This window comes from Eublepharis macularius, chromosome 1 (genome assembly GCF_028583425.1).
Source record: "Eublepharis macularius isolate TG4126 chromosome 1, MPM_Emac_v1.0, whole genome shotgun sequence".
Taxonomy (NCBI): Eukaryota; Metazoa; Chordata; class Lepidosauria; order Squamata; family Eublepharidae; genus Eublepharis; species Eublepharis macularius.
This window is the reverse complement of record NC_072790.1, coordinates 233,362,163-233,382,732: the sequence shown is the minus strand read 5'-3', so window position 1 is coordinate 233,382,732 and position 20,570 is coordinate 233,362,163. Positions and strand designations below refer to the sequence as shown.

The window sequence follows — 20,570 nt, the reverse complement described above, 5'->3', positions numbered from 1 at the left end:
GGGTATACAATGTTATATCCCACTTCCTCTGTTGTAAAAGTTGCTACTGCACAAAGGTACTTTTGCTTTTTTGGAGTTGTCTTCTTGACACACAATTCACTGCTCCGTCCTCTCTCCACTCCCCTTAGACCCTAAGCAAAATTAGAACAAACAAATATACACCTGTTGCTGTGAAATCAACACCATCTCTTACTTATTTTCAAACTGTAGTAATCCTTTGAAACCACAAACGGTAAGAAAACCCTTCTTAAGCTGGACAGGGCAAGATTGCATACGAATTCTTTGGGGATGGAGGCTGCTAACGGGCAGGAGGGTATACTTAAGAGTCAGAGTAGATAGATCAGTGTTGTGACTCATAAGGGACCTTCATATGAAACTGCATGCTCTTTTCACTCTTTGGCCAATGCCTTGCTTTGCATACTCCAGTCTTCAGTAAAGAGATGGGGGGCAACTTGAAACAGGATGTTCTCGGTCTCTAGAAAAATACAATTAGCATCATAGCTTTTATCCTTTGGGACCAGGGAACCCTTTTTATGCTCCAAATCCCTCTCTTAAACATCAGTGGTCCTTGACAGACTGGTTTGATGTAGCAAATCTTCTGTTACTCTGTGGACAGAGAATGTAGTAGTAGAGCACCTGCTTTGCATGGAGGACACGGAATGAGTCCTAGTTAAAGAATCTCATGTACAAAGGAATAGGGAAAAGGAGTTTCTCTATAAATCATTCAAAGCTGTTGCTAATCAGACAAGAGCTACGTAGACTAATGGGCTGATTTTGTACAAGGTAGCTTATTTTTTCATATAGGGTTCAACATCAGAGGAAAGATACAAATATTTCAATGAAACAACACACAGGAGACAACAGGCAAATTGTTGGTTTTTTTATTAAATAAGTTTTTAATAGCTTTTGAGCACAGGCAAAAGCCTGTGGGTTGTTCTCCTCTTGATTGAGGATAAAGTATCATGACCACCAACACCCCTTCTCCCATCTGCTAGGTAGACAGATAACCATGCTGGCTCAAGAGATGAGAGCACACACGGGTGGGTTGGAAAAAGAATGCCGACGACGGAATGTTAAGGCCACTGCAACTGGAGAGGGGAGCAGGGGCCTATGGTGAGGGCAGGGTGACCCTTTGCTTCAAATAGATGTCAGCCTCCATAATCAGGCTGGGAGGGGAGTGAAATGTCCTCAGCATAAGCTATCAAAAAAAGAGGGCAGGATAATTTGGTTCTATTTATACATCAAACTATTAGAAAAAGTAGATGGGAGCGCAGGAAAAGTTTTGATAATTTTGGGGAAGGGGGAAAAGAATAGAACTGATAGCAAAGGCCTGAATTACTTCATTGCAAGAGGAGGCACTAGTGGATGAATCTGTTTATCAGAAAGCAATAAAGCAAATTTAAAGAACCCAGTATCTATGTGAGGCCAGAGTACCTTCCCTAAGCATCACCACAAAGGCAGGCAGGGACAATGAAGGCAAGCCCTGCTTACCTCCCACCCCGACCCTCCACGAAGGAAAGCTAGGGAGTACAGATGATACTCTGTCCAACACATCCAGACCCAGGATAAAGAACATTTCTCCTTCTGGGACAGCAATACAAAGGCAAGGTTGGGGGAGCAGAGGGCAATCGTGCCCCACACTGCAAAGAGCCAAATCTATTCCAAAGAGCTCTTTTTGGCCTATGCTAGGCAACTTTCCTTGAATGGAGGAGCCCCTCCCCAAGTTTACAGCAGCAAGAAATATTTAAATATGCTGAAGAAGGGAAGACTAAATATGCACAGGCCCTGTGCAGAAGGCACAGCCCAGGAGCAGCTTCCTTCCTCTACATATAGCAAGAAGATGTGCTGGATGTCGTATGGGGTTGAAGGTGCATTCCAACAACAAGAAGGGATGTGTGTGCATCTGTTAGCGCTTGAATCCCAGGTATTAGGGCAAATAGATAGTATACAGAAAGAGAAACAAGATGCTGGTCCCTCTACATGCCCCTGCTGGATCATGTCCCGTGGGGGGGAGGGAGGAGGTTGAGGCAGAGCCCTTCACAGCATAGTCCCAATGCTATTGCACTCCAATTAGAGTGGCCCCGCTCCGGGCCAAAAGTCACAAGTGAGGGTGGCCACCCGCCCCCCCCCCTTCAGTGCTAGACACACGGTGGGCACCTTGGCCACATGCCAGCTACCAGAAGAGCAAGTGGGAGAGTCCAGTGTCCCAACGTGGCTCTGACAAAAAAGGGAGTGGGGGCAGGCGACTCAGCTGCCACTGCCATCAGGCCAAGAACACCACAAAGATGATGAAGAAGACGATGAGGATGAGGAAGATCTTCACCATCAGCCAGCGGTTGGAAGTGACGGACTGGAAGTATTTCAGGATCTCCGTGTGTGCCGCCTCTACATTCAGCTGAGCATCTTCCACATTGGCGTCGATTCTGGAGGAGCGGAAAAGGAAGAAGCAGATGAAGGCTAAAGGTTCTCATTCGTTCTTTACAGCTCAGCCTCTCTCCTGCGGTCTCGTACCCTCCACATAAAAGTTCAGCAAAAGAGCCTGGGTCAGCAGATTGTGTTTTTGCTAGTACTTTTATCACCTTGACACGTCTGGCTAGACATTTGCGGCAATCGACTCAATTGGGAGATCAGCTCGTTTCTTTGCTGGGATGTTGCTGGCTTTTGAACTGTAAATATATCAGTAAGTTTTTCCTGGTCTCCTGTGCACTTTAAACAGGATGATTATCATTAGCTGCTTTGAACAAATTTGGAGGGGCAAGCTATACCCTTATTTATTTAAACCACTAAAACGGGGTCATTGTTAGCCCGTGCCAGTCTGAAACTCAAGTGACAAGGACAATGGCTTGGGTCCACTAGAGATTTCTATACTTGAAAGGGATTTCCACCTGCAGAAGAGGACTTCCCTATCTCCCACCCAAAGTGCCCCCTGAAATACAGCTTATGGAACACCACTCCCCCCACCCACCCCGATCAGCTCAGAGTAGGAACTGGAGGCCTGGAAAGGAGGACCAATCTGGAATTTTTCTTCTTCTTCTGTTAATAGAAATCCCTCTTCTGGATCTAAGCCATTACTTTGTCTTCCCTTTCCCTTGAGCACACCAGCTCTCGCTAAAAAGCCTGAAGCGGTTTTGCAAGTTTAAAACCAAACCATAATCCATAAAGCCAACACAGTCAACAGCAGCACAAAAGTAAACCTAAAAGGAACAGTGCAAAAGTTCAGCGGCCTCACGCGACATAAGGTTAAACAGTACTATAACAGCATCTATTAGACACCAAGCAAAAAGGTGATGTAACAATGATGTAACAAGGCAAAAGGGCAATAAAGGGATGGGTTCCTGTGGATCCATTTAGCTAACGATATTGCTTTCCCCCGATGCACAAAGCGGCAAACCCACTGAGTTATTGCTGAGAAACGTATACAAAACATTAACTATTATTCAATGAGGTTTAAAAAAACCCTTCTGATTCGTGCTGGCTGATTACTTGCAAAAGTAAAGAAACCAGCCTATGAGAACCAACTTCCACCCAAACCAGCTCCTCTTTGCAGGGAAAGATTATAACTCAGGGACAGAGGACACACGCACTATACATCACAAATCCCAGTCCCTGGGTTCGCCATTGCATGTGGCAAGGCCTAGGAACAGCTCTGCCTCTATTGCCTTTTAACAGTTGCTATAGTACAGCTGGGCAGCTAGCAAACTAGCTAGCGAAATCTTCAGAAACCTGAAAGCAAGAGCTCAAATCCCCATCGGGCAACCAGGAAAGAAGTGCCAGTTTGGTTGGCTACTGAAATAACAGAACCTGTAACATCAGAAGATGGTACAGAGGGCCATAATAAAACATCATATCAAGTGCTGTGCGAACAGAAGGCCCTGGATTCAAGCCCTGGCATTTCCTCTTTGGTAGTGGGAAAGATCTTGCTCTGTCTGTTTCTACCTGGAACTTATCAGAGGAACAATTCTCTCCACTGACCCTCACACACATACCTCTGGATGGTCTCCTCTTGCTCTTTGACCATGTGTGCCAACTGCTGAAATATGGAGCCGAGCTCGACAATAGTAGACTCAATGTTCTGCATAGTATCTGCTCGGCTCTGAATGTATGTGTCCTGCAAAGCGGGGGAGGGGGGAGAGAAGAAGAGTGAGGCCGGTATGCTTGCAGTTGAGGAACCTAAGAAACCACCCTACTTTTGCCTGTGGCCCTTCTTTGTTCCCAAAGTTAAAAAAACACCCTACATCATCCACAAGTCCAGCCGCCATCTCCTTTCCTATGGATCTATTCTATGCATTGCATGATTATGCAGAATCATTGGGGGTGTGTGTGGCCATATTGTGCAAAGTACATCTGCTTCACCACTGTCCACTTGAATATCTATAAAGTGGTCTCCCAACCCCTTTACTTGTCAACTGTGAAAAACTTTGGAGATTTTTTTTTTTAAGACACCACCATCTCTGTCACTCATTCTTACCCACTGGCTAGAGAAGGCATCAGAGTCATTTTATACAGAAAGACGCTTCCCAGCTTTGGTCTCAGTGTCACACTTCTAGTGTGATCAACAAACAAAACCCAGAGCAGGACTCTGCAGAGAGTGGCGAGTTCCATAAGGCTCCCACAAGATGGCATAGGTCAAGTGACATGGGCCTCAGTCAGCAAGACCACGGTTGGGAAAAGCAAAACCCACTTCTGCCCAGAAGACACTGGGGTTCATTGGGGCAAGAAGCTGGTTTGTAAACTGTTTGCGGAGCCTTGCCGTCAGGGTGGAAGATTCTGAAAAGGGGAGGGAGGGGACGGCTACTCTCCTCTCTGAGGTTCCCCCTCCTATCACTACACACACATCATGATGACAAGACCTTCAGCACCACCCCCACCCCAAGGTACCTGTTCATTAATGAGTTGCAACTGCTGGCTGGTCCGGTTGTCCATATCGATAGCTACGTCCCCTGAGCGTCGGGGTTCATCCTGAAGCACAGCGGCTCCACCTGCAAAACCAATCACCAGCATCAGTGCCTACACACTGAAGGCTGAATGCTAAGCTTCTCCCATTGCCTTCCCAAACTAATATGAGACAGCAACACCTGCTTCCAGCCCCTTTGGGGGGGGCCTTGGAAGATGCCAATTCACCTAGATTGCTGGCAGAGAGAGGCATGGCGGACACTGGCGTACGGGAAAACTGTTCTCGGCGAGTCTTCTGCTGTTTGAGATTCTGGGAAAGCAAACAAGGAGAGGTTAGAGCTGGCCAGCTCAGGCAGGCAGGCAGGCATTTGGACCGCAGAGGCAGACGGATGCCCACAGGGTCCAAACTTCTCCATCGTGCTCCCAAGTTAATGCAGCTGGGTCATTTCAAAGAGTGCCAACTGTTCAATTCAATGGATAACACCATGGCCCATTCCCTTAAACTTAAACAACATATGAAATTGCCTTATATTGATTCCAGCCAGGGATGTCTATCCCAGTCCTGTCTTCATTGAGAGGCAGTTGCTTTCTGGTGTCTCAGCAGAAAAGATCCTGCTACCAGAGAAACTTAACTGGAGATGCCAGGGACTGAACATGAGAGCTTCTGTGCGCAAAGCAGCTGTTCAACTGTTCTATTTTATTTACTGATATCTACAGTCTGCCTTTCTTGCTGTGACTCAGGGTGGATTACACAGTGTAAGTCAATACTATCAATGTTCAATAAATAATACAACAGGGTAAAGATTGCAGAAATTTGAACACCAGCAGAAATCTGAAAACAATGCTGAGACAAAACATCAGCAAACTGACATATATTAATCAATGAAGAAATATCCAATGGGAGCATACTTACAGCAACATGCAGTGCACAGTAGTATAGTCTACAGTCCCTATCCCTTTACCAACACACCTCTCTGAACTATTTCCTTACAGCACAGTCCTATTACCTGTATTTAAAAAACCCTCCTGAATAAATCAGTTTTATGTAGTTTGTGGAAAGCCAGGAGAGTGAGAGTTTTCCTGGCCTCTTCAGGCAGGCCCTTCCAAAATGTGGGGTGATCACAGATAATGTATGTGTAAAGACAGCTGCTGATGTTGTCCTTTTGCAGGGTAGCACCTGCACAAGGCCCTGTTCAGATGAATGAAGCTGCTGTGGTGGGGCATAGGGAGAGAGGCGGTCCTTAGATATGAGGGACCAAGGCCAAGAAGGGCTATGTGACAGACAAAACCTTGATTTGAGGCCATGCAAGACTCCCTCCCCTGCCCCTGCCCCTACTTAGCACTATGGGCTAGTCACAAAGCTGCCAACCAATTCTGGCCAACTTGCTCTCATAAAACTTTAAAGTTAAGCTCTGCTTTGCCTCCACCTTCCTTCAAAACTGAAACAAGGGGGATAAGGAAACAGGCAATGCAAACCAAAAGCAGGAAACATTCTCCGGATTCTGCTTCCCTTTGATTTCAGTGGAAGTCAAGAACTACCAAGCAGCCAGTTCTTTGTCTGGGAAGGCTCACGGGGAGAAAGCTGGAGAGTGGGTATTCATGAGCGCCTCTTACCTCCGTCCGCACTTCCAGGACAGACTTGAAATCGTTGGACATGGAGGCTAGCTTGGACTGGAAAAGAAGGAAGAGGTGAGATTGTGAGTGAGCCAGTCAGACTCTCCTGCTGGTCTCTATCAGAGAAGGCGTCCCAACACCTTCACCCTGTCACTGCAGCCTCTCACATGAACACATAAAATCGCCTTTTTATGAGTCAGACCATTATCTAGTATTCTTTAATTCATTTATATCCCACTTCTTTCTTCCCCAATGGAGACCAAAGTGGCTTACAGCAGTGTCCCTTTCTCCATTCTGTCCTCACAACAACCCTGCCAGATCGGTTAAGCTTTAAGAAGACACACAACTCCTTTCTGGTTTGCTCTAAGACTCCTGTCCTCCCACCCTGGGACTTGTCAAAACTGGGATTGGAGGCAGATCCAATGACTATCCTCAAGATCTAAGCAACAGCAAATAAAGCAGGGAGGGCCCTGTATTGCCTGGGAAGATGCCTGCCCCCACCCCACTCCAAATCCCTGAATTTCCTCCAGCCTGACCTGCAGTGACACCACCACGGTGTTTGAGTGGGTTTGCACGTGCCGCCCACTCTGGCTGCCTTTGGCCTTCACAAACTCTTGCAGCTGTGCAATCTGCTTATTCAAGCTGTTGATGTCCTGTGGGAAGAAAGAAACCATGTGAAGATGGTGACCTGGAGGAACTCAACACAAAGACCTTTAAGAGAACACATACCACGTGACTGCTCTAACACGCTCATCACGGTTTTCCTGGGGATTTGTAGCTTGCTTTGGTTACAGCAGGAGAAAGGAAGGAAAGTTTTGGAGGAGTGGGACAGTTTTCTGGCAGTTCTGCTTGCAGCCCCAGAGTGATTCTCTCACCTGTTTGATGATGTAGGTCAGCTCCTCGATCTCTACCGCCTTGTCATCAAACAGCGATTTCCGCTTGGCCACTGAAAGCACAGAGTTAAAGCTCTGACAATGAAGCCTTCCTTAACCCTTGACAAAGCCCTGCCTTTTCTCTAATTCCAGCTTTTATATTAAAGCTAGAGAAACTCTGCAAGGGTTGATACACTTGGTTGGAGAGGGTGGGGGGGGACTACTGTGACCTGAAACACTTCTGATTTTAAAACATCCGACAGAGCCAGCAGCCATCACCCATCTCAAAAGGAAACGCTCATAGATCACATTGGTAGAAACTGGAGAAGGGGGCATCAGAAAGGCAGCTCTGCTCCCCGTCTCTGTCCCTAGACTCATTCTAACTGCTCTTGCCCCACGCTCACATTCACATCTGCAGCAAGACTGGAGCCAGCCTTCCATCTCGGATGGGGCAGCTCTTAAACAGAGCTTCAAAAGAAAACAGTGATTTCCTCATAGCTAAGGGTAACATTTAGAGCTGTTGCCAAGCAAAGCGTCTACGAATTGTTGTAGTGCTAGAAACAAGCACACTGAATAAAAGAGGGTGTTTTTTTTAACAATCAGAAAACTTTATCCATAATGAACCCCTTCCTGAAGTTCTTATTCCCTGTAAGCATGCTCGCAAATGAAGTCGATATATCATAGGAGCTACAGGAGGAAGATTCCCAAGATTACTCAACTCGAGCAATAGTGATCTTGAATAATACTTGTTAAGTCAGGGGGAACTTCGGATAGGAAGTTTGGTGAGTTGCATTTCGAGCAATTCTACCTTGTTTATCCGGAAGGAAGACTAGGCTGTTTTCCAGGAGTGTCACCAAAAAAAACCAGGAGGCTCCTTTAAATTTGCGTATCAGTCTCAGGTATGGTACAGTAATAAAAAAAACCCCTTTGTGAATAACGATGGGTATATTATGTTCAGGACTGACTTCCTTTCACCAGAACTTTGGATGGTGTTCCAGCTGCCCTTGGGTTAGATCTCAGGGACCTGTTCAGCTAATGGTGTGCTTTCCTCTTGCACAAGTAACCTTCTTCCTGGCAGAAGAGGTTCTTCTTGTGCATTATAAGCTTACTGTATCAGGGGAAAGCACTTCTGTTAACAGAACAGTTCCATGAGATCCAACCCACTTTCTTTCTTTTTTTAAACAAGCGCATGCTTCGCACGGAGAAAACCCTAGAGCTTCAAATCTTGACATTTCCAGTTCTCTCTTGGGAAAAGACCTTCGATGGCCAAAACCGTGAGAGAGCCGCTGCCCCATCGGAGGAGGCAGGACTGCGCTAGATTTTATATGTCTATAAATGGAAGTTGTTGCATCAGCAATTTAAAAAGGCTCCTTCACAAAAGACTTTTAAGTGAGGAAAACAAACATTTCAGGTAGGGTGGAGCACCTGCACGTCCCTGGGGCCTCAGTCCACAAACAGCGCCTAGGTACCCTGCTCATGCTAACATCCCTCCCCCCACCCCGCCCCTGATCTTCATCAAGCAAGACTGAAGGACAGCCAAGAAACACATGACGCTGCCTTATACTGCATCAGACCATCGGTCCATCGAGGTCAGTACTGTCTACTCAAGACTGGCAGCTGCTCTCCAGGGTCTCAGGCAGTGGTCTTTCACATCACTGGTCCTTTCAACTGGAGATACTGGGGATCGAACCTGGGACCTTCTGCATGCCTAGCAAGTGTGCTACCACTAAGCCACGCCCACCTCCCCCCAGCAATGCTGGTTTGTCCAGTGGGACTCCTTGTTCTCTTCTGCCTCATCCCACTCTCCCCAGATACTCACAGATCGTTAACTTCTCCAGCTTGGCAAAAGTGTTGCTAAGGTCCTTCCCAATGCGCCTGAGAAGCACAAGCATTTGCAAGTTAACCAAAACAGCAGGACTCACAACCTTTACAAAAGTCTTGTTAGTTTCCCCATTTTTAAAAAAAAATAAAATTCAGAACTGCCAATACTCTGAATTAAAAAAAAAAAAGAATACGTCACAAGCAAAGCCAAGTTCTCTTACTTTCAGAAGATAGGTAAATCAAGAAACGCAAACATTTATTCTTCTTCTGCCAATGTTGGGAAGAGATGAAAAGCTTTGATGAATGCCCCCACCCCCAATTCTACTTGCTGAACCATCACATTCTAAATTAGGGTGGGAGTGGCAAGGAAGGGATTTTAATTCCATCTTCCCTTGTTGGGGTGAACAATGCAAGCCTCAGATTCTGGATTACAGAATATAGAATTTCGTAAGTGCAGAACTCCAACAGCACAGATCATCATGATGACAGAAGTTCAGATTTGAAGGGGGGGGTCAGGTATGGTAGACCTCGGCATCAGCAGGATTGCTGAGAGCCATCAGAGTGCCCCAGACAGAGACCTTCTGCCCAACCTGATCAGGTCTAAGCCAGACATTGTATGAAGCGTACTGCATTAGTCGTCCAGTTCAGAGGCCACCGGGGTGACCCACTTCACCGACTGTAACAGTCAAACTTTGCCAGGCCGTGGACCTGGCACAGGAAGAAGCTAGACAGCTGTCGCAGCATACCACCCCCTCTCCAAAAAACCCCCATCCCATCTCTTAGAGTCACCCCTGTTGGACCATATCTGCAGAGCAAAACTCACTTGGCCATGACGGTGAATTCGCTTCTTTGCCGTACAGCATTTAATGTTGGTTTGTTCAGCTGAAGCCCATTCTGAAAAGACCGACAGGGATTAACTGTTACCACATTGATCACCCAAAAGCACAAGGTAGTTTCAGAGGGCAGCTGTGTTGGTCTGCAACAGAATAGCACAATTCGAGTCCAGTGACACCTCAAGGACCAACAAGATTTTCAGGGTATAAGCTTTCGAGAGTCAAAACTCCCTTCAGCAGCCGGCATTTTGCCTGGGGAACAATCAGCCTTAAATATGACTGTCTTTGCTTGGATCCTACCCGTATCGTACCATTCTACTGAGCAAAGCTGGAAATCTTCCTCCACCTTGAGAGGCTCTTCCTCCAATGAAAGAACCACTTAAATTGGAAAAAAGGCTCCTTGGAGAAAGGCTGTGTTTTTACCCTCTCTCTCAGCCAAAACTCATGCAACTGTTTTGCTCCTCGCAGTATCTTCTCAGAATGCCTCCAGCTGGCTCACTAGCCTTTTCAGCCACAGCTCTGGTCTCATGGGACAGTCTCCCAACAGAAATCACACCTCTGACACATGAAGCTACCTTCTATTAAGCTGGTAGGCCTGTGGCACAGCGGCAGAGCATCTGCTTTGCACACAGAAGGTCCCAGGTTCAATCCCCAGCATCAGCAGTTAAAAGGATCAGGTGATGCCAAAGGCCTTTAACCTGAGATCCTGGAGAGCCACTGCCAGTCCAAGTAGATGAGGCTTACTGGGAAGGCAGCTTCATGTGTGTTTGCTGAGAGTTAGACCAATGGTCAATCCAGATCAGCCTTGTCCGCTCTAAGAACAACAACATTCGATTTATATACCACCCTTCAGAACAACTTAATGTCCACTCAGAGTGGTTTACAAAGTGTGTTATCGTTATCCTCACGACAATCACCCTGTGGTGTGGGTCGGGCTGAGAGAGCTCTGACCGCCCCAACGTCACCCAGCTGGCTTCAAGCAGAGGAATGGAGAATCAAACCTTGTTCTCCAGATTAAAGTCCTGCCGCTCTTAACCACTACACCAAACTGGCTCTGTCAGGTAGCAGCTCTCCAGGGTCTCGAGCGGAGGTTTTTCACATCATCCGCTATTGAAAATGCTGAGGGTTGAACATGGGACCTTCTGCATGCAAAGCAGAGACTCGAATGCTAAGCTATGGCTCCTCCCCATAGTGTAGAACAAATCTCCACCGCCAACCTTCCAGAAAGCATGCAGGGCTATTTTATTCAAGAAGGCTTTCTGTTATTGGCAGTTAGCAGGAATGTCCATTTATGAGCGGGCTTTAATTGTTCATTATAGTTTATGATACAATAACAAAAAAATCGATTTCTGCCAATTGTCTTGGATCCTCTTTTTTGGAGGTGAAAGGCAGGAAACCAGCTCCCGAAGCAACTCATAGTGACCAAAATCTAAGACAAACATTAGCTGCAACTCAGTGCAAAATGATCCTCGGAAAAGACGGTCCCCAGAATAGGCGGAGTCCAGGGGCAATGTCACACTGAGGTCAGCTAGTAATAAAAGACAGGGGCTCTCAGCTAGAACTGGATCCAGGCCTGAAGGAGGAAGGTCTGGCTGCTGCCCCTTCCCTTCCTCCGCTGGTCTAAGCAATGGCAGTCAGAGCTAAATCCAGGCATGATGGGAGAGTGCTGACCTGACCGAATTCATTAAAGCACCCTGGCTATGGCCCTCCGGAGACTCAGACTGGAAGCCTCTCCCAGCCCTGTTTTACAAGAGCCTTTTAAATGGAGACGGCAAAAACGGCACCTGCGGCTTTCTGCGTGCAAAGCCTCTGCTCTACCAGTGAAGCCTTAGCCCCTGTGCCCCAGTCAATATCCAAATACAAAAAAACATTTCCTTATTCCTTTTGCACCCCTAGCATTCCTTGGACAACATTAGGATGAATACCTTTACAAAGTGGAATACAGGACAGGGCGCACGTCAGAGCTTGGAGCAACCAAACAGCTGATGCTGTGCGCTATCACAAAAGGCTGCATGGGCCAGGGCAACGGTGCTCCGCGCAGGTTGCCCCAGGTGGCACTCACCTGTCTGCTTTGCAAGGACTTGCAGGCGGAGAGGAACTCCTGGGTGCGATCTTGACACGACATGGTGTCCTGCGGGACTGGAGGGGGTGCTGCTGGGGTTGTGGCAGCGGCAGCGGCAAACGGGGGCAGAACTTGCGTCTGGGAAGGCCCCAGGTAAACGCCTTGGTCGGTGTTTCTAGAGCCGTGGCGTTTCCTCGTATTCATGGAGGCACATAACCCGGTGCTTGGAAGAAAAGGAAAGTAGGCAGTGAGCGCCCAGCAATGGAAACACAGCCTTCTCATCTGTTCTCAGAGCCCAGGCGCTCACTCCCTTTCCCTGTTCAAAATATCAGGACAACGGCTGACTCGCTATCTGTTTGCTAGACTCAAGATGATCGGTGGATGGTTCGCCAACGCAAGCTTGGAGAGAGCAAGATTCCACAACAGTGATAACTATATTTTTGAATAAGATCCCCATCAAAGTCTGGAGAAGGTGATATACACAAAGAAAAGGGGGCAAAGATGGTTGAATGGAGCGTGAAAACAAGAGAGAGACAGAGAAACCAGTTAGTCAGCAGAAGGTGAAGCACTGAGTGCAGAAGTCTCTCTCTCTCTCTATGGCTCTGATGCGAAGCAATGGATTTGTTGCCTTGGAAGAACACTTCTGTGCTTCCACATGTTCTGTTCACATATTTATTTTTTATTTACTTCATTTATACCCTGCCTTTCTCCTCAATGAAGACCAAAAGCACTTACATCATTCTCCTCTCCTCTATTTTATCTTCACAACAACCTGAGAACCAGGCTGAGAACCAGTGACTGGCCCAAGATTACTCAGCCAACTTCCACAACAGAGCAGGTATTCAAGCCTGGGTCTCCCAGATCGTAGGCCAACACTAAGAATGACAACCACGCTGGCTGTCCAGTAGCACCTTTAAGACTAACCAACTTTACTGTAGCGTAAGCTTTCGAGAATCACAGTTCTCTTCGTCAGATGCAATGAATATCAGATGCAGAACATGCATCTGACAAAGAGATCTGTGATTCTCGAAAGCTTATGCTACAGTAAAGTTGGTTAGTCTTAAAGGTGCTACTAGACTCTTTTCTATTTTGCTACGACAGACTAACACGGCCAACTCCTATCACACTGGCTCTCATATTTGAAGATAATACAAAGATCACAGAGATGCTGTATGTTTCCATACAAAAGAAACTAAGCCCTGGATCGCTGTTGCTGAAACTCCACACCAATTAGGGAGCCCACAACAATAAAACCTTCATTCCCTTTCCAAAAGCCAGCAGCAGACTGTAGTACCTAATCCACCAATCTGGATCTTGGATCACTGCCAGAACTTGAGCCCCTCCGCAAAGGTCTCCAGCCTCCCAAGAGAAATCCACCGTCACAGAACTTGCTGGTCTCTCGCCAGTATCACAGATACAACTTAAGTGCCGTAGTCCCGAGCACAGATTGGAGCTACTGTTCCTTACGATCGCATCCCTTCCCATGGATAGCGCTTAGATCAGTAGTTTAAAAAAAAAAGTTTTACAGAGGCCCAAAAGTCACACCAATATGCTGGGGAGACTCTCACTGCCCTCCCCCCTTTTTAAATGAGCATATACTGTATTTGTGAGACTAGGTTTTACTTCCAGATGTGCCATAAAAAAAAGAGATGAAAAAAGGAAGTGAGGGAGCAATACAGAAAGTAGCAGGAAACAAAAGTAATACTGCACTGTAAATAATTCAAATACTTGGCTTTATTTCCAGAGAGCCTTTTAAAAAGGGCAATCTTAAATCTCAATTCAAGTTGCAGTTATGTCCAATAATAAAGATCTTTGGGGCTACAGCATTTGGGGGAGGTCATCTTTCTTTAAGTAAATACGGTACATTCCACGTCATAAGCATCAAAGCATTTCACAATAAACTATTGTGTGAACAGCCACCTCCTTATTGGCACAGAGTGTTGTGATTGTACAGCAACCAATATTGGCTGTAATTGCAAATAACAGAATCTCCATATTCAAAGGGGGCAAAGAAAGATGCAAACTCAAGTATTCCTAATACCTCTGCAATAAATATATGGCGCAACCACATTTGGAATATTAGGTACACTCTACGCTAACAAGTATAATACTGTTCTGGAAGATAATCAAATCTTTCCTACAAGGGAAGTTACAGCATTTAGAGCTTCTTAGCTTAGAAAGGGACTCCAAGATGGAAATTAACAAAATTCTGAATGGTACAGGGTTATAAGGCTGGGGTTGAGGATTCCTCCACTCTCTTGGTACTGCAAGGAACTCTGTACAAGTTCTGAGGACCCTGCTACACTCAACGGAAAGTGAACTTAGCTGAGTTAGACCAATTTTATTGCTTTTATCTGAGAGGTAGAGAAAGCGCACTTTCCCTGTTTCATATTTTGTCCCTTTTTCGACCTGTTTTGAATCAAGTCGCCATTTTCTATTTTTTATAAATACTTTTATTGGCTTCAGTTGTACGATATATTTCACAGGGTTGTTTCAGTCTCTTCCATATGTGCCAGATCACCTGAGTGCTACGTAGTTGCTATAAAATATTTTCTCGGGTTTTCACCCAGTTACTTCATTATTGTTCTAGCGGTGTGCTAGAATGGCACCTTCTCAGTGGGTCAGTCTTTATGTTCTCAGGAAGCCCCTGAGTAGTGGGAGCCAGTTACCAGGGTGCTTATTGTATTGTTTATTGACTGCCCCAGCCATTGATCATATCGCTTTATACTGTGTAATCTGCCTTGAGTCCCAGTAAGAAAGGCGGACTATAAATAACATAAATAAATTACACAAATGGAGGAGAAGAGATAAAATAAAACCCTTCATCTAAGGGAGATTCCTAGCAAGGAAAGTCACCAAAGGTGTCTAGACTGACCAGCTAGGAAAATGCCCTGCCAGCATAGAACAAATCAAATAACCAGGGGAAAGCCTTGTAAAATATCTTATAGCAAACTCAGAAGCGACAATGCAGTCCAACACGTAGGGAAGAGATTCAGAGAAAAATCCTTTGTACAAAATATTTATTTGGGAAAACAAAAAGATGTCTTCATAAAAAGGTTTATTAGAGGAAAAGAGGGGGGTGAGTGGTGGTTGGATTCAAAGGAGAAGGGGACAAAATGTCAAACAGAGAAAGAGCACGCTACCACACAGAACACACAGTCTCTCAAATAAAAGCAATGAACACCTGCACCCTTGAAATAATACAAAACTTGAAGTTACCCACTGAAACCGATCACCAGTAGTTATGTTATGTACACCCTCCCAAATGGTGACTCAAAGTGATTTACATCATGGCCCTCTCCTTCATCCCCCCTTTGAGGTAGGTTAGGCTGAGAGGGTGTAATTGACCCAAGGTCACCCAGTGAGATTCCCTGGCAGAATGGGATCTAAACCTGGATCTCCCAGATCTTAGACTAACACTCAAACCACTACACCACACTAGCCGCTCTGTAGCTTCCAGGAATGCAGGATGGAAAAATGTTTTGAGAAATGTCCACTATGATTTCTAAAACAAGAACTTGTTCACAGAATCAATTATTAACATAATGACATGACTAGACACAGTACCAGTCAAACTGGACAATTTTAAAGTTATAATTAAATTGTTTTAGGTGACAATATCTAAGAGATCTCCCTCACTCGCTACACTAACATTGCTTTATGGATCTCCCCCCACTTGGATGCTATATTTCACTCCACTCTCTTTGTCTAGCAGAAAAAGTTTGAGATACATATTGCAGATTTAACAGGACTCTTTGTGATTGTGAGGTGTTGCAAAAAGCAGAAGCTATGATTTTCTAAGCACCATCTCCGACACGCTCAGGATTATCAGGCGCTCTGGTTCTCCAGAACCAGGACTATGGGAGCAGTTGGGACAACAACTGGAGCAACTGCGGAAGAAGACTTGAGCCATGTTTGACTGAACACAACTATGAGGCAGCGGGAAAAAAATGACTTTGTTACCACCACTGTGTCTGTGCAATGTGGAGCAGCAGTGCCACTTCGAACTGTAAGAAGTTTGCTGCATGTGGCCCCCAGAAAAAAATAGCAGATATTTGGAAAAGCTACTGGGATAATTTCAGGTGTGTAGTATTGCTGGTCTATAGTAGAACAGCAAGATTCGGGTCCAATAGCACCTTAAAGACCAACTAGATCTCCAGGGTATGAGCTTTCAAGAGTCACCGTGGAAAGCTCATACCCTGGAGATCTAGTAGGTCTTTAGGGTGCTACTAGACCCAAATCTTGCTCTCCTGGGATAACAGGATTTGAGTCCAGTGGCACCTTAGAGAGCAACAAGATCTTCAGGGTGTAAGCTTTTGAGAGTCAGAGCTCTCCTTTTCAGATATCGGAAGCGTTTGAAGAAAGGAGCTCTGACTCTTGAAAGCTTACACCGTGAAAATCTTGTCGGTCTCTAAGGTGCCACTGGACTCAAACCTTGCGGTTCTACTGCAGACCAACACGACTACCCACCTAAAACAAACCTGTTGGGATAATTTCTCTAAACACATTCATTGCGGACAAAAACTGTGCACAGTTGACCTAACTTGGATGCTATCTTACCGACAAAAGCTCTAAATGTTCCTGAAGCTTCTACGAAGTCAGGTTTTTACAAATTATTTTCAGCTAGTACAACCTGAGACTTCAGATAAAACAGCTGGAGTGTTATAGTAGATCAGATGTTTGTTTGGACCCCTGTCCCTTGTGGTTAGTTAAAGGATGGATGACAAATATCAGGAGTGCATCGTTGACAGAAAGTTAGTTCCTCTGCCACTTAAAGAGGCATTTGTTAGGCTTTTATGGGGAGAGAATTAACTCTGCATGCAGAGATCTTGATAGGCAGTATCGAACCTGCCCTTTTTGAGCTAGGTCTTGGTGGCCATGCAGCTCCAGACATTTCTGGAGGAAACCTATTTTTGTTGATCTCTTTCAGTTTGGCTTTCAGCCATGTCATGACGAAGGAACTGCATTGGTCATTCAGATGGATGATCTGTGCTTGTGCTTCCTGGGGCTGTGCACCCCTGCTGGTACTCTGGGACCTGTCATCAGCTTTTGATACCATCAACCGTGGGTATCCTCTGAAATGCCAGGTAGAGATGGCCCTGACTGGCGTTGTGCTAAACTGGTTTCAGCTCTTCCTGGAACATAGGTTTCAGAAAGTGGGTTCAATAGCTGCAGCATTTTCTGGAAAAAGGTTGCTTTGGCCACAATCACAAATGTGTTGGTAACATTTAGTCTTTGAAGATGCGTCAGAAGCTTCCAACTGGTTCAGACCGCAGTGTCCAAGGTGCTTAGAGGGGCTGGCTGCAGCAAACACATGACTCCAATCTTGTGCCCATTACCCTGTATTTGTGCCCAAAAGCACAATGCCAGAAGGACAGCCGAAGTGCTGGTATCAACTTGTAAGGCTCTAACAACCTTAGATTCAAGGTACCTGCTGGAACACCTTCACCTGTACGTATATACTAGCTCACACTCTGAGGATGGCCAAAAAAGGCTTACTCTGAAAAGCTGCTATTGCAGAATGGGGCTGATGATCATGGACCCTCATAAGAGCTCTCTCAGCAGCAACCCCTCCTTTGACAACCCCCAATGGTTCCTTCTTTAGAGGCCTTCTCTTCTGACACCAGTTAAAAACTTATTTTAAAAAATATTTATTCTGGAAGGCTTTTTAGTTAAATCTGTTCCCAGTGTTTTTTAACCATTGCCCTCTATTTTCAGTTGTTTTGTACTGATTTTCACATTGTAAGCTGCCTTGCACATTTATCTTTAAAGTGTTCTAATAAATAAAAACATTTAGACTACACAAAATTATCTGCAAATACTTCTGCAGTTCTTTTTACCAACAGTAAGACAAATAAACATACAGTCAGATCTCCCATCGATCTTCCACTTCAAAACTGCTCACGAGTAAGTTCAGGACTGACCTATGTCACACAATGCATAATTAACTTATGGAATTCAATACTGCAAGATTCAGTAACATAGCTACTAGCTACGACAGGTGGGCTTTTTTGAAGCAACAGATTCATAGAGGGTAAGTTTATCAATAACTATTAACCAGCACAAGCAACAGAGCCTCTACTGATAGAGGATGCTGAGGATAAACAACAGAGAAGGCTGCAATACACTGATGTTCTCTATAAGGACTCTATAAGTACCAGATCCTAGGAACAAACAATAGAGAACTTCCACCACTTTATCTCCTGCTTAGAAACTTTCCACTAGGGGAAGTTCATCTACCTGGCTATTTCTGGGTAGACCTTTCTGGCCTGATACAGCGCTGTGCATTCTTAAGCTCATACATGAGAGCCATGGGGTGGTGGTAGTTGATGGATTCAATCAGCTATCTAGATCTAGATCCTTGTTCCAATGATTATCATAGTTCATTTCTCAGTCTAAGCTAGAACCTCAAGCATCAGTAACAGCTCTATAGCAGCAAAAAGAAAGTAGATGTAGGATGGAATGATCTCTCTCTATTCCTCCCCACAACAAGCTAAACTGCAAGTTCCACAGAACAAGGAGGTCTGTTCTTGTTTACATAGCTTTATTTTTAAAAACCCACACACATTGATGAGGCTATTTAATCATACCAGGATCTAGACCCAAGAACGCATAACAAGAACCAGGCACCAGGCTGCCACCAGTATACCAATCCATTTCTTCAACCAACTCTTACTACCACTGATTTATATACTGCCCTTCAGGACAACTTAATGTCACGCTCAGTGGTTTACAAAGTGTGTTATTGTTATCCTCAGAACAATCACCCTGTGAGGTGGGTGGGGCTGAGAGAGCTCTGAGAGAGCTGTGACTGACCCAAGGTCACCCATCTGGCTTCAAGCAGAGGAGTGGGGAATCAAACCTGGCTCTCCAGATTAGAGTCCTGCCGCTCTAAACCACTACACCAAAGCTCACAAAACATGTTTCCCTACTGCTCCTCTCCAATATAATGGTAACCTAGACATAGGATCACCGTAAGTCAGAATGGCTTGACAGCACATCATACAGACATATAATGAGGACCAACCTGTTAATTAGAATTGTCTTCGAAGAAGGGAGAGGAAGCCCTTTTTCTGTACACAAGAAACAGGTGGAGAAAGGGCTTGGACCCCTGTGAAATGGGAAGGGGCATATACATAGGAAGGGCATATACATAGGAAGGGCATATACATAGGAAGGAAAGAGAAAGGGTTTGGACCGTCGAGGGGGAAAGAATTGGAAGGCGAGAGGAGTGAAGGCCTCCTCTGAGAAGGAAAGGAGGAGGGACATACTTGGAAGGGGGAACCCTTTGGTTGGAATACAAGGAGGGAGGGGGAAAGGAAGGGGCTGGACCACTCCTACCAGCAAAAGGGGGAAGAAATGGATGGGGGGAACCTTTTGTGGAGGGTACGCGGAAGAGGAGGAAGGAAAGGAGTTGGACCACTATCCTCAACTAAATAGTGAAGGGGTAACCCTTTTGCTAGGGGCACACGAGAGGGGAAAGGACGGGTTCCCAGTCTGTAGGAAAGAGTTGTGGGGGGAACTCTTTGAAAAGGAAGGGGGGACCGTTTATGAAGCAGCACCACGCCGCGGCGGACGGGGGCGGCTCTGAGGGACTCACCGGCCTCGGAGACCTGATCCCGACGCTGTCCGGCTCTTCAGGTCCAAACACCGGCCCCGGACGGAAAGAGCGAGAGCTCCGAAAAGAGGGCGGCCCTTCAACGTCACTGCCACGTACCCTCTTCAGCGCTGCACGTCACACGCACGCTCCGACAGAGCCGCTTCCACCACGCCCCCTCGACGTCTTCTGGCGCGGCCTCTTAAAGAGATCCGTCTTGAACAGGCGGCGACGCCTTTGTTGCCAGGCAACCAAAGAGGACGGCGCCTCTAGGCCCGGCTCTTGTAGGGATGCTGTGATCTGGGGAGGCGGGGCCTACTGGGGGGGGCGTACCTTGTTGCTAGGCAACGCGGAGCGAGGAATGCCCGGCGGTGTGTAGGCCCTGGCGTGACAATCCTACGCTGATTGAACCTAATGGGGTTTACTGTTTAGTAAGCACGCGTAGGATTGGGTTGAAACAGTGCCAAGAGAGCGTTTCAGTAGAGCCCTGCGCTTTTAAATGGCAGTGCAACAGGCAGAAATTAAACAGGTGAAGCCATCTTGGCCTGCCAAACGCATGTGTGCAGAGAAGAAAGCTGTTTCACCTGTTGAATGAAAACTTGCCATGTAGAAGTTTAAAGGCACAGGAGTCGGGGGAGGGGCGGGGAGGGATCAGCCCTGCACAGACTTCTGTCTTTTTTCTAGATGGGTAGCCGTGTTAGTCTGTCTGTAGCAGTAGAAAACAACAGTCCATTAACACCTATAAGATTATAACAACATTTGTGGTAGGGTGTGAGCTTTCATGAGTCACAGCTCACTTCTTCAGATACCTGTGACTCACAAAAGCTCATACCCTTCCACAAATTTTGTTAGTCTTTTAGATGCTACTGGCCTCTTGC

General features: G+C 46.0%; 1 protein-coding gene across 1 annotated transcript; it reads right to left on the bottom strand.

Annotated features, from left to right (window-relative positions):
• Nucleotides 1-865: 865 nt before the first annotated feature.
• STX5 (syntaxin 5) lies at nt 866-19,775 on the bottom strand. Its single transcript, XM_054993057.1, has 11 exons — nt 19,696-19,775; nt 12,096-12,318; nt 10,024-10,094; nt 9,199-9,254; nt 7,383-7,453; nt 7,044-7,160; nt 6,508-6,564; nt 5,122-5,203; nt 4,879-4,979; nt 3,987-4,108; nt 866-2,423 (listed from the first exon to the last, which is right to left on the bottom strand). The coding sequence occupies exons 2-11, from the start codon at nt 12,297-12,299 to the stop codon at nt 2,264-2,266; spliced, it is 1,041 nt and encodes a 346-aa protein (XP_054849032.1). The 5' UTR covers nt 12,300-12,318; nt 19,696-19,775; the 3' UTR covers nt 866-2,263.
• Nucleotides 19,776-20,570: the final 795 nt, after the last annotated feature.

Bases quoted from the DNA above. Each gene is read 5' to 3' on its own strand.
- STX5 (XM_054993057.1), bottom strand. From the start codon at position 12,299: ATGAATACGAGGAAACGCCACGGCTCTAGAAACACCGACCAAGGCGTT. The intron at 10,095-12,095 runs GTGAGTGCCACC...CGGTCTTTTCAG, and splicing joins AGTCCTTGCAAAGCAGACAG to AATGGGCTTCAGCTGAACAA. The intron at 5,204-6,507 runs GTAAGAGGCGCT...TTGCTTTCCCAG, and splicing joins TCCTGGAAGTGCGGACGGAG to AATCTCAAACAGCAGAAGAC.